Consider the following 14,998-nt stretch of genomic DNA (forward strand, 5'->3'; position numbering starts at 1 on the left):
TAGAAAAAATGTATATATATAATAAAATGAAGTAGTATCAAAATGGAATACAATAAAAAATAACATATTTTGTATCAAAATCATAATTATAAATGTATTATATTTGGCATTTATTTAAATACGGTTCAACAATATTGTACAATATAAATGTCATAAATATTATTTATGTTATTAGTTTACTACTACTTTGTACATGAAATGTCAATGATTTACATGTTAAAAATAGGCTTATTAAAGTAGTTAGAACAAAATTAACACAATCAATTAAAAATAATTATTATTGTGCAGACAATACATAAACGTATTCTGAGTAAATTGAGATGCAGAAAAATCACAATTTATGAAAATACTAAACTGCTAAATGATGATTTTTACAAAAAAAAAACAATTTTAATGATATCATATAAAACTATATATGTGTATGTGTCACTATATCTTATATGTGATAGCAATTCAGAGATTCCAATGTAATTAGGTATAATAAATATTAATCATAAATGAGATATAATATCATTTATCTGAAGTACATATTGATCACGCACACGCACACACATTTTATAATTACATACATGTTAAATTTACTAATTTACGAATTACAAACTTTATACATTATTGGTTTTGAGACAATGAGAAAATATCCTTTGTGATAAATATTACAATATATGTATATAATAAGCATTTCCTTCGTTCGTATTGTAGCATTTATTTTACATAAACCTCTAATATAAAAGGCGAAACCCTGAATACTTACAACAATGGTACTTCGTCAATATAAAACTAATTTCACACATACAAAAATTGTTCCAATTTAAAAAAATTCTTTATCGTTCAGATTTATGCACAAAACACACATCAAGTGTCCAGATGAGACTCTCATAGTGATGTTTGAGAGACAAATATCACTCATGCGTTTCCTTGTCTGCGTTCTCTTTCCAATTCTTTCTTGTGCTTATATCGTTTTCGGGCGATGACAATACCGAGGATAATAATGATAAGTGCTAAAACACCTAATGCTATCCAAGCATACTGTAAAGAAGCAGCATCAATTCCACCAGCCTGACTGTTTTCGCCAGTGTTGGACAAATCACTAGAAGATGCTGCCGGACTACCTCCATCTAAATCTTTTGGTATCGAATTAGGATTGTTGTCAAGTTTAACAGTCGACTCTTCACTAGGATTGTTGACTGCTTTTTCTAAAACAATATTTTTCTCCAATTCCTTTTGTTTTTCAGTAATAATTTCAGATTCTGGTGTTTTGTTCTCGTCTTCATGATCAACATCGAAATTATCAAGCATATCGTTATCATCTTCAACATTTTTGAAATCGTTGTCATCAATGGTATCAAATTTTTCATCATAATTATGAGATTCATCAGTATTTGGATGCAATTCTGCCAGTAAAAATTCAGACAAAGGTTGAAAATAATTTAATAGAGCATTAGAATCAATATCAATTGGTGAAATAATAGCAGGCCATTCCTGAGAGAAACCCTTCGTCATCAATTCTCTGAAAATGAGTGGAAAATAAATTAGTTGAGTAGTATTTTCAATAACCGTATTCGCTCTTCAATGAAAATCTATTAACCACATTAGCGAATTATTTTAAGCAGTGATAAAAATACCTTATTTTTGGGCCTTCAGAAATATGTTCAATAATATCTTCTTCGTCTTGAATATCAATGGTTAGATCTTCTAGAAGTTGATATTTTAAAATGATACCCAAAAATTTTCTGAAAATTATGAACATGAAATATTAATTATATGCAAATAAAAATTAAATAACGTTAAGCCATAGAACACACCCAATGTAAGGTTTATTAGATAAGATGTATGGATCTGCTAAATAATCATTGTCAGAAGGTATTACTCGTGTTATATTTTGCCGTCTGTCTTTCCAAATAGATGTTACATGATAGTCAACTTGCTCTACCCTCCATCTATCAGCCGCATAATAATAAGCTAGCCTGGAATACACACATTAAAAATTGTTTAAATATATAATAATTAAAATTGAGGAAAAAAAGGAAAAAATATAATAACATTACAAACCTGGGCAAATCTCTAAGTGCCAATAACATCTGGAGAACTATTTTGTTATTAAATTTTTCCTTATTTGAGTTAAAAACTTTAAGAGGAAGTACTCGCACGTTATTCAAATGATGTGGAGTCATTGCAAGAAGAGAACCAAGCCCAGAAATCGCTTCATCTAGAGCTGTTATAATAAAAACAATTAAACCAAACAAAACTTAAGCTTTCTTGAAGTCAAAAAAATTAACACCACTAAACCTGAATATCTATTAGCTTCTTTGAAGATATATGAGTTAGAACTAAGACTAGCCTTCAGTTCTGAATGTTTTACAGCCATGGCAGCCTCGTGAGCGTCCAAAAACAGAGGCAGTGTGGATTGATTGCAACTAAACGCTTTTACACCATCACGGCAAAAATTGACCAATCTAATAGGGCATTCCTTATCGAACTTGGAATCACTAAAAAATATGTCTTTCAAATCTTTTAGATTAAGTCTATGAAGCATGCTGCTAGCACTTTTGAAAGCTTCCTTCCCTCCAATTTTCTAAAAATAAAATCGAAATCATAAAGATATAAACTCATTTGTATATTAAAATATATATTGTACATATTGTAAAATTTTAGTTGGGACTAGATCTAATAAATATGAAGTTTTTGAAAATGGTGATAAATTAAAATAAGAAAAAATATTATAACTATGTATGTATGTTTGGTTTCAACCAAGTTTTATAACACATTTAAAACTTTGAGTCCAAATATATGTATAGGTATTAGTCAGTACTGCATTTGACTGAAATGTACATTTTTTATCGACAATAATTTCACAAAGATGAAATAGAAATTGAATAGGAAATAGTCTCAGTTGTAAAATATTATTCACACATATTTTGTGGGTGTATGTACATACATATGTATATTATTAAAAAAAATCATCATACCCTATTATGTAAATTTTTGTTCATTTCATTATAAATATGCAAGTTAGGGAGAATAACGTCAGCTACATTTAGCCAATCTTCTCCAAACAGTGAACCTGAAATCAAAATTGAAGTTATTGATTGTGTTTTTTAAAATATAATGTAATTTGATATAAAAATTACCAAGGAGATATGATGGAATAAAACCATCTTTCACCATCGAATCATCCTTTTTCTGGAATTTCATGGCGACATATTTTTGCAGATTCTCATAAAGAGATTCAATATTGTTCCAAAGATGTCCCGCTTTAATATAAGCATCATCTAATTCGCCCAAATTCTCCCAATATTCCTCAACAGTAACATAGCCTAAAAACAAAAAGAATCAATAGAATAATGCAAAATTTGCTTTAACCGCAGAAAATAGTAAACATTAAAAACAAAAAAAAAACACCTTCAGCTTTGGCAACTTCATTAAGCAACGGCAGTATTTCAGTTTTCAACTTATTCCCGTCAGGCAATTTTTTGCTCCACGATTTTTTGGCTGATGACAATAGCTCACTATCTCGTGACATAGCCAAAAATTCCAGAAATTCTAAAATAACGCATAAACACATTAAACTTTGAAATAAAAATATATTTAAAAAAAAATGACAATTGTTTGAATCAACTACTAACCAGGCATGGTACATGTTTTTTGTCCACATTCAATATCGGTAGCTGTTTGGAAACCATTTTCTGCCATTTCTCGAAAAGAAACCAACTAAAATGTTTGTAAATAATTCAAAATAATCAAATATACATTTGAGTATTCATATTCAAGATCAATTTTATAAAATCTTATGTACCTTGTTCCATTTGTCGGTTTCTAAGATAGTGTCTCCAGGATGCGCAATAAGTTGAATCTTTCTGTTTATGATTGGATTGTCATGTTCGCCGGTATACTCAGCATCCTTCATTTCAATGGCCTGAGTTCTAGCAAGATACCCAAATTTTTTTTCAGCTTCCAGCTGAAAAACAGAAAGAAAAATACGTTAAAACGTATTGAATGGTATAATTTAAAAATATTGCTATTGTTCAAAGTTATGTAGTAGATATTTTGTATCGCAAACAAAGTACTTTAGTTAATTCATTTTTGCCAGAAGCTACTCTCATAAGTCATCATCAGTGGCACACACATGTGTACTCACGGAATTTGTACGCATGTGTAAATTCTTTAATACGGCAGTCAACGTGTTAATTACAGGGTTTATTTATCAAGTCAAGGCCGCGGTGCGGTTTTCCCCTGTACAATAAGTTTACGGGGAGCTCGCATACAAATAATCATTAGTGAAGATCTCCAAAGGGTAGAATGGGGCGAGGTAACAAGGTCTCGTGGCCCAGTGGCCCCAACAATACGGCCCATTACGACCGAGGCCCCCCCGGCTTGGCCCAACAATGCTAGCCCGAAAGCAAAGGCTTCGCGTATACTTTTCCTCCTATTCGTACGGTAACAATGGCCGAGCACGAAAGCTACAATTTCCACGCGGCTTTCGGCGAGCGGGTTTTCCTTCTCGCAAATTACTTTTAACCTATATAAAAACCGCTGTACATAAGTGTGGGCATTTTATTTGTTACAGGATTTAAAATTATAAAAAAATAAGGTTAATGTAAGTATGTATATATTTTTGGATACTCAATTTCGAATGTTTACTTGTTAATGCGTTCGTTATTACTAAGGTAGGCACTCAAGTGCTATTTCCCAGGTAAGAGGGGTTGCCTATTGTCAATTTCTATTGTCCTACAAAGATAAGAGAGCAAAATAAAAATGGTGGAAGAAAAATCGAATAAGAGTAAGCTGCCACTTCCGGTTGACGGATGATTACCAAATTTAATACATAGCTTGGTATTTAACTTCTAGATATGAAATTTCAGTTCAATAAACCAAAAGGTTTCCGAGAAAAAAAAAAACCTCGATTCTCTACAGTAAAAATATTGGGGTATAAAATTTATAATTTCTATTACATAAACAAAATTTTCAGTCCGATTTAATTATTGGTTTGGAAGATAATTGAATTCAAAAACTTAAAAAAAAGAGGACACCTATAAGGGGAGGTACCATTTCCGGTCAACTTAAAGTATCGATAAGAATTTCAGTAACCGATACTAAGTTTCAGTTCGATGGGACTAACGGTGTTCAAAATATCCCCAAAATACACAGACACACACACATTTTTTCTAGATCATGAAAACGTGATCAGTAGTCGAGTCTGAATTCAAATCATTCAAAATCTCGAGTTCGAATTTTCGCATGATCACAAAACTTCATCTATTGTTACTACGTACATAGATAAAGTAAAAGACCCAAAAAGTAACAAAACCCCTCATTCCTGAGAAATAGAACCCGAGCGCATATCCTTATACGTATAAATACATATGGCCCTTAGGAAATTGGGGTTATGAAACCGTATGCGGTTTTTTATATGAAAAACCGGGGTTCTATGTAGTCGTCACTTTAGGGCAGAGCATCGTAGCCTGGTGGCAGCGGCCCTTTTAGTACCGTATGCACCACTTTGATCTAACGCGTGCGAGCGAGATCGCGTGTGAGGAGAAAACCGATGTAAGTTAACGTTTTGTCACCTATGTATGTAGGGACTAGCTAGCGACTGCAGATAAAGTACATATGTATGTACGTAGCTGATAAACTCTACGAGTCGTAAACAACGTGTTCCGCGAATACCAAAAGGTTTCGTGGCTTTACCTTAAGGCCTAAGGCCTTGGCTTTGCCTAAAATAAAACCAGCAGTGTGGACTCATGGTTAGCATATAGGCTTTGGAACATAGTAGCCGCGGGTTCGAGTGACATTTGTGACTCCAGGTCGATCGTTTCCTATCAGAGTTTGACAATTTATCTGATTTTCATTGAAACGGTTTCAATAAAATGGCAACCATTACAAACTTTTCGCAATTTTCGAGTTTTCAGCACCTCGAATTTCGCTGATTCGTATGAAAATGCTGCAACATTGGTCTATAAATGTCTCGCAAATTCCAATTTTTTCGGTATCTCGAAATTTGACGATTTAAAAATAAATGCTCCAAAAATGTAAATTTATCCATAAATATCTCTATGATGCTTTGTTAAGAATTATTCTAAAAATTGTATATCGATGTTTGTAATTGGTTAGGAAGGCAAAAGTCAAAAACGATGTTTGTAATTGGGGTTTACCTTCATACATCATACGTATGTAAAAGGAGAAAATTGAATTTTGTGATAAAATACGTAATAATTCATTTTATCAAAAGGAAATAACTTCAATCGGATTTTTTTTCGAGAATTAGAATTGAAACGTTCGATAGAAGAAAAAAAATTAGTGTCTGGGTAGAAAAATTGAGTAATATTGTCTGGGTAGAAAAATTGAATAGTAGTGTTTGGGTAGAAAAATTGAATAATTGTTTCATAAATAAAATTCAAATTATTTATTTTTATTTAAAACTAGCTAAATCCGGCATGCGTTGCAATGCCACAATAACGCATGCAATTCCCGTTCCCATTTGTCGGAAAAACGCAGGCAGCGAACCCATTTGAAATAATTCAATTGTTTGTTTATTATACCCTAACAACGCAGGTGTTGCAATGTTTACCCTAACAATGCAACAATGCGTTGCAATGACACTCATTCCCGTTTTTCCCGTTTCCGTTCCCGTTTTTGGGCGATTTTTTTTTCACAGTAATCTTCCCGGACATGTATACAACAAATCCTGAAAGTTCCATCGTAATCGGTTGAGTGGTTTAGGAGACTATACGAGACAGACAGACAGAAAAACAGACATTCAATTTGATATATGTATATGTATTCATTGGTTATTGGTTATTACTCCATATTTTTAGCATTTTGCAATAGGTTCACAATTATGCTAATTAGTACCAATTTTTCACATTCATCTACATATGTATATGTATGTATTTTTTACATACATATTATTACTTCCTAACAATTAAAACATTATTTTTTTTATTTGCTAAGTTAACTTTAAATTTTATGTATTTTATAAAATGTTATAAATTATTGAAATCTTTAATTTGAAAATCTTTTCTAAAAAAATATAAAATTGTAATTGGTACTCGAAAATTAAAAAAAAAAAAGAAACACGTTAAAAATACGGGATATTGTGCATTTGTAATATCTACATATACAGTTGCTTTTTTAAATGTATCTGAATTTAAATGTGTCTCATTTAAAGGATTTCAATAAAGCGTGCCGTGCCTATAATAAGGACATCTCATCAAAGGCTTTGCAGGGCATTGTCGAATAGGCGCTCAAATCCTTTCCAAACTTCCTGCAGAATAGGGTAGTGTGACCAGAGTATAGGGGTGGGTGCCAATAAGGCCAGTCGTAATACATACATAGATTGGAATATCACACAAATATGTACATTCACTTGAACAAAACTTTATAAAGCATCAACATAATATGTATCCTATGTACATACATATATGTATGTAGTAATCGAGTGCAAAATAAATTCAGAAGAAAATTTACCATAATAATATGTATTATTCGTCGTTTCATAACTGTAGCTAAACTTTACATTTAGGACGAGTGGATCTATTATTATGACTTTTTCACAATTCGCTAAATGATCAGGCGGTAACCAAGCGTTCATCCGGCTCCATTCACACATAATTGCGATCCATTGAATTTGGAAAGCTTCGATCGGTATTGTTCAGAGACGCTGATCTCGTAAAATACCGATCGAGATACAAACGCGATAGCTTTCGACCGCGCCAGAGCTTAATTGAATTTTAAGCTCGTTCATTGTGCGGTCGACAAAGCAATGGGGGTCACACCGATGATACACATATAATATCACAACTAGGTATTTTACTATAGCCGTTTCCTATAATAATCCGTTTATTGTCCATATTTATAATTCACGACCAATCCTCTATCGATTTCGGGTCAGTAAGAAGGTGAATATTCGAGTGTACGAGATCACACTAGCGACCAATGGGAGCTCGGGTATGAATAGTCGCCGGAAACGATCTCGTCTCTACGAATCCATTATATTATATATTCATGCAAATTGACACCTCTTCAGCATGCATGTCCATCGATCCGCCTGTTTGCATATTAAATTTTCGAATCTTAAATCAAATCAGAGGTTAAAAACCCGCGATTACCATAAGCCTTCTTTTGAGATCGGCCTGGTTTTTGAAATGTGTAAACATATTTCATATATATTTTACTGATAGCATAATATTTTAGCGCACATAATTTATTAGTATCGAGTTTTTCTCGATAAAGAGGTGATAAAGGAGAGGATGATTATATAGGGTTTGGTGCATCCGCTCTAAAATCACCAGATTAACAGAACGGCAGCTTTAAACGTAATTCTCGTTTTCTCGAATGATAGATTGCACATCAGATGACGAGTAACCTTTCGATGTGCACGGATGCAATTATTAAAATGGTAGTTATTAAAATTGAGTTGGATCTTTCTGGCGAGTTTAATAAGGCAAGATTCGGAACTTATCGAACTTATTAAACTCGCCTGAAAGATCCAACTGAATTTTAATAATTACATATGATGCACCGCATCCGATACTATACTATAGTCGATAATTTCACCCCTTAAATGAATTTTCCCAAGATCGAGACCCATTTTTGTGATTTAAAGGCCAGAAAAAAATGTTTAGGGTTATGTGGACGAGTGTGACTCAGAAGAGATGAATGGAAGTGTGTTAGATATGATAACGACTATGAATAGGTTCATATAGGATTTTAGGGAACATTCCCTATCCAATACTATATGAAGTCCTCTCTAACTCTCTTCATTTCAACCTTGTTTTGAGCAATTCTCATCCATTCATCTCACATTTTTTTCTAATTTTATCTACCCATCACCCTCGTGGCCTTCCTTGCACCCTTTTAAATTCTTTCGGATACCATTCGGCCATTTCTTTCGTCTATTTGTCGTCCGTTCTTCTAGCTGCTTGACCCACCCATTGCCATTTCAATATCTTTACTTTCTCTAATATATAATACATACATTAAATACAGAATATTTGTGACAGCAGGTAGGATGATTGCTTTTTACAAATTTTTGAGGAACCGTTTCAACAATGATCAGATAAAATTGGCAAACTCTGATAAGAAACGATCGACTTAGAGTCAGAAATATCCAAGTCTAACCAGCAGTATTAAATATTAGCCTGGGATCAAACCCAATAATCTCTTGGTGCTAAACATAAATGCAACCACTGAGTCATACTGCTGCCTAAATCTATATATATATATATATATATATATATATATATATATATATATATATATATATATATATATAGATATATATATATATATATATATATATATATATATATATATATATATATATATATATATATATATATATATATATATAATATATATGTACATATATATCTAAAAATAAAAGTCTGTTTGTCTGTCTATCTCGAATAGACTCAACCACTAAACCACTCAACCGATTACGATGAAACTTTCAGGATTTATTGTATGCATGTTCGGGAAGCTTACTGTAAAAAAATCTCCCAAAAACAGCAACGGAAACGGGAAAAACGGGAATGAGTGGCATTGCAACGCAATCATTTCAAATGTTTTCGCGTCGCGACCTGCGTTGTTAGGGTAAAATAAACAAACAATTGAATAATTTCAAATGTGTTCGCTGCCTGCATTTTCCCGACAAATGGGAACGGGAATGGGAACGAGAACTGGAACGGGAATTGCATGCGTTATTGTGGCATTGCAACACATGCCGGGTTTAGCTAGTATGTACATAAATTAAACTTCTTTGAGTGCATTGGACTGTGTGTCTGTTTGAGAGATTTTCGTCAGTGTGTATGGAAGAAAATATATGTTGTGTAATAAAATTGGCCCAAATAGACAAGTGTATATATGTACATAGGTGACAAAAGGAATGCATTTAACGTTTATCAATACACTGAATTAGAAAGTTGAAATTTCCAAATGGGAAATGGTAAAGGACAGTGATTTTTGGAAGACAGTATGAATATTAGATTAGATCTAGTATTACGGAAAGAGTCCACGGACTAAAAAACGGTTAAGAATTCATGTCCTAAATTATTACATATGCATACATTGAGCGTTTTCGATTTAGAAAAAATATTATTCCGAACGCACCTGCGATACGACATAAAATGTACATTTTCCGAGTAGTGTATTATATAAAACAGACACGCACCGTACGCATCACTTGTCAACTTGGACAAAATTAGGCGAACGATAACGTCGTCTCCGTTTAGTCCAATTACTCCAATAAACCTGACGGTAACTATTCGCGACTGATCCTCCCCCGACTCGCACCCCCTTTAACAATTAGCGCCATTTTCGCTTTTGACACTTTGACGGCCAAACGGCGTATTTTTCCCGCGTTTTCGCCCGCACAAAATATCACTTTTTGCCTCCGGTCGCGACGAGCGCCATTGTGTCGTGCGGGTAGTTCAATTTATATTTATCGCCTTTCTGTCCGCGTCCACCTATTCATCAACCCCTATTGTCCGGAAAAATTCTTGGACGACTCTGCGAGTCCCCTCCAATCGCGGGGTTAGTGTTGGCGGGATTGCGACAAGAAATGTTTACCAATTTTTGCCTATTTATATTGATTTTGATTGGTTTCAATCATCACTCTCCCCCATACTGTGCCAACGCACGCACACCCCAAATTCATTCGTCACATCGTAAATCATCCCAAGAGTCGAGGATGATACACTTATTGATTACACAGCTCCATAAAATTAAATTAAAAAAATATATCAAAAATGTTAGGGCGTTGTTTTCATTGAAACAAGATCATACAAACATTCTCAACAGACATTGGAATTATTATTTGCTTGAGATTATCTCAAATTACGCACCAATACATATTATATTGTGATGTATAATACCAACATAAATGATATCTTATACTGGTGAGAACACAATTGTATACATACACATTGATAATTTTATAGAATTTTAGATATGAGATAGGGTTTAGATAAAGTTTTGTTTAATTCATGGCTATTGGATAGTGATTTAGTTTTAATATATGTACATATGTATGAGAAAAAATACGTATCCGTTTTATAATACTTAGAAAATTTTGCACTTTGGAAAATTATGGAGGACGAAATTTTTCTGAATGATTCTCTGTACATTCTGTGATAGATAATAGGTAGTGAAAAGTATTAAAAGAGGTGTATAAACAAATAACTTATTAATTATTTGCAGTCAGTCTCCTTCGGTCAATTTTTAATGGTAGAAGGAAGAAAATTTTAAAACAATGCTCTCCGTTCAAAAGTTTGAATGTATACTAAATAATTTATCACCGCGTAAATAAATCATTAAAATACAGAAAACAACAACAACGTTTCCTCTGAATGCATGAGAACGTGTGCTAAAAATATAATAATTCAAACGCAACGTTGAAAGTCGGAATAAATGGAAGATTGCGGAAAAGCTGGAATTAGGCGCAAAACCGTCCACACGGCCATTCAGCTTGTTTCGTAGTGATTAATTTTCACCACTGTCAAAAGGGGAAAAAGAGAGGATGAAAGAAAGCTTTTTCCCTCCCTTGGAGATTATTCTTTAACAAAAATAAAAAAAAAGCTAAAACACCTACATACATACTTAAATAAATACATTTAAAAAACGTATACATCTTAATCAGAAGTGCGATTAAGATATACACAAATGAAAACGAAGATAAATCGCCGAGAAAAAAACCGAACGATTAATCAAAAATAAATAAATTAAAAAATTAAATTAAACTGGGAAAATTCGCAGAATGTTCAGGTCTGGAAACTTCTCACGGGCAATGTAACCAACTTTGTACACAAAACTTCTCCAATCAAGCGTCCGGGATACTTTTGAGGGGAAACCTTTGAAACCGGCAACCGGACCGTGGACACAGACAGGCCTTCGAAAGTCGCATATTCCGGATAATTGATCCGGAGCAAGCAACAGGACGCAGGGGCGGCCCCGTGTTTCCGGAATCGGGCCGAATAAATCACAACGGTCTTGAGCCCTTAATGGGCTATTTAAAAAAATAAATTACAGCTCATTAGGCCGCTACTTACGGCACACATTCTGCCACGATGATGTACTATCTGGCCCTTTATCACTATAGTACTTGTAAAGGTAATAAACAATGTTAACTAGTGTTTAGTATACTCCGTTTTGTCATCTAGATAAGGTGATGCTTATCAATCTCGTAACGCTACACGTAATAAAATGTTATGAGAACTATAATAAGGTTGAATGGCTGTAAAAAGAGGTTGGCAACTTATGCATAGTTTTTGTTGGATGTACGGAATTCTGCATATAATTAACTACATCTGTATTTTAATGTCTATATAACTGATGTTAAAAAATTATTTTTTTTCTCAAAAAAATCTGGAAATAGATGACAAAGATGTCAAAGAAGTGCTACTGAGAAATAATACTGTTAGTAATAGAATATATGAGATGGCTAAGGATGTAGAAACATAACTTATTGAAAAGCTGAAAACAAGAAAATTCTCAATACACATGGATGTACATATGTACAAGATACAGTGAGGTTGTATTGATGGCTTAGGTTGGCTGTATTAATGAATTATCATGACTTTATTAAAGACCTATGACCTTAATTTATTTTCTGAATTTGGTATGCTATATAATTATGAAAGGGGGGGGGGGGGGTGTAGAAAATTTTGGCTTCTAGGAAATTTAATCGCACGATAGTCGCGGGTACAACTCGTCGACAGATTTAAATATTTTTTTAATTATATTATACGGCAATACAAAAAATTTAGCAAAATATATAATTTATAGTTTTGTTGATAAAAGAAAGCTAGAAAGTTTTCAATTAATTTTATTAAAAAAGAGTGACTGTATATGTATGATTCCAAAAATCATTGCTTCAAATATTTGAATAATGGTTTCAATACATACATACATTTCAAAAAGTACAGTCAACATAAAAATTAAAGATTAATATTTTGAGTTATCCCCGGGATAAAAAGCCACCACAATGAAATGGCCATGCGATGAAATGTCCGGACACGAAATTTTTGAGGCATTGAATTGGGGTGTGGTACAAAAAGGTTGGGAAACACTGATCTATAACATTTAGATATTTTTTATAGAGCTTAATTTATTTAGTGATCGTCATCATTGTCTTGTACATCGATTTTGTCATTTACGGTACTTAATATAAAATTTCATACATTTACAATTTCATTTGTTGCAGAATTTTGACGCAATACTATCTAGACTAGCTGCAAGTCACCAGATAAATAATATTTGCAAAAGGGTAATTTTTGCTCTAGAAAACATTATTCTATTTTACACTACACAAGTGAAACTTGTTTATGCAAAATCTACATATGTACACAAGAGAATTAACAGGTAAGGTTTGTGGGGTAGTTCTCAATGAATGGCGAATCTTCAAAGCGTTCCACTTTAACTCGACCAAAGAAATTAATGCAACCCGCTCAGCCATATAAAGAAGTTTTTACATCAAAATTACTAACAATTCCTGACATTTTATCCTTCTTCAAACACTTAAATAATAATAAGTTACTTAATCGTCAAATACTTTCCTTCTGTACAGTATCAGCCTAAAACAGTAGTCATTTATATTATATGTGCATATGTAAAAACGATTGGCCACAACGTTGCCTAACCCTGTAGTATACAACAAAGAACTCACATGCTAACACATCAAATGTAGTGTACAATTCGAGTCAGTGAATTACTATTTCCACCCATCGACGACTCTTAAGAAAACGTCGGGTACAAAGTGATTTCGAATACTAACAACAATACATACATATTATATGTTCATATACATACATATATAGAGAACTTGAACAGATGACGCGAGAGCAAACTCACTGACCCGAAAGTGTGCGAGTTTAACACACCCAACGTGATAAACGGTGAACATTCCCTCTCTAAACATGCGAAACGTACCTATGAATTTTTATTAAATTTAAATAGTACAAGTACCTACTCAGTACAGGCTAATGTAGGGCTCGTGCGCGGTAAGAATATGATAATAGGTTGAAAGAGGGTTAAAGCTCGGATGAAAAGAAAACAATGCTCGAGCATATTTACATTCATTTGCATGCATATTAATCTCGACCGGTATACGCGCAGCCGGCAAAGGAAACCACGAGAAAGCGAGATAAGATTTAATTGCATTTGTTTGGACAGTGGAGTGTTAACAGGACGCGTTTGAACCCTTTCCCATATTATACGATGAGATACATATGTATAAAGCCTACCAACAGTTGACTTTATAGTACATTTACAAATAAATACTTGCCGCAAAATTTGTCAATATATCAAAATTTACGGTAATTGTTATTAGAAAACGTTTTTATTTGATGACACTACAGAAAAATTTTACGACTTGGTAAATTCAATCAAAAATGGTTTATAGCTCTATTGTCATGTCATTTATTAAATATGTCCTTAAAAAATATGGAAAGTATATTTTGTGCAATATTTTAGATTTTCGCCGTATTAATTATTTTTTTCTGGATTCGAGGTAGGGGGGAGTAAGGGGTATCAATTTTAATCAGTTGACACTTTGTCGAGGCTAATTATTTTTGCACGAAACGAATTTCACAACGTAACACAGTCGATACAAAACTTTGGTGGGCAATTATCGAGGGAGAACCGCGAGACAGAAGAGAAGTTCAGCGATTTATTTTCGACAATTTGTCAGTGGATGTTTGGGGCGAAACAAAGTTAACTCAATGAATTGTGGCCGATGATTAAACATCCCCAACGAAATATATGTAACCCTTTAGAACGAACGAAAAAGGTCATGACCTAAGGGATTTTTATGATATTAAATTATTGGAACTGTCACTGGAGATAAAGCATTTACGTAGATTTATGTATAAGGTTTAACTTGCGCGTTTAAAAACCCTACTACTCGAGAGATTATTCTATTATAATTACTATAAAAAAATTCGCTATGAATAGATTACTTGTAGCTTATAGCAATAGCTTATTTGGTACGTATAAATTGAATGTT

At 33.2% G+C, this 14,998-nt stretch overlaps 1 protein-coding gene across 1 annotated transcript in view; it reads right to left on the bottom strand.

Moving 5' to 3' along the window:
• Positions 1–71: 71 nt before the first annotated feature.
• Positions 72–14,998, bottom strand: part of LOC143910949 (angiotensin-converting enzyme-like) — a 173,256-nt gene continuing 158,329 nt past the window's right edge. Inside the window, exons 4-13 of the mRNA XM_077429602.1 lie at positions 3,794–3,955; positions 3,624–3,708; positions 3,400–3,540; positions 3,129–3,314; positions 2,967–3,061; positions 2,287–2,572; positions 2,050–2,212; positions 1,803–1,964; positions 1,623–1,730; positions 72–1,507 (exon numbers count right to left, since the gene is read on the bottom strand). Of these exons, the coding sequence (XP_077285728.1) occupies positions 904–1,507; positions 1,623–1,730; positions 1,803–1,964; positions 2,050–2,212; positions 2,287–2,572; positions 2,967–3,061; positions 3,129–3,314; positions 3,400–3,540; positions 3,624–3,708; positions 3,794–3,955 (1,992 nt within the window). The 3' untranslated portion in view covers positions 72–903. The remainder of the gene's footprint in view (positions 1,508–1,622; positions 1,731–1,802; positions 1,965–2,049; positions 2,213–2,286; positions 2,573–2,966; positions 3,062–3,128; positions 3,315–3,399; positions 3,541–3,623; positions 3,709–3,793; positions 3,956–14,998) is intronic.

This window comes from Arctopsyche grandis, chromosome 4, assembly GCF_051622035.1.
Source record: "Arctopsyche grandis isolate Sample6627 chromosome 4, ASM5162203v2, whole genome shotgun sequence".
Classification (NCBI taxonomy): Eukaryota; Metazoa; Arthropoda; class Insecta; order Trichoptera; family Hydropsychidae; genus Arctopsyche; species Arctopsyche grandis.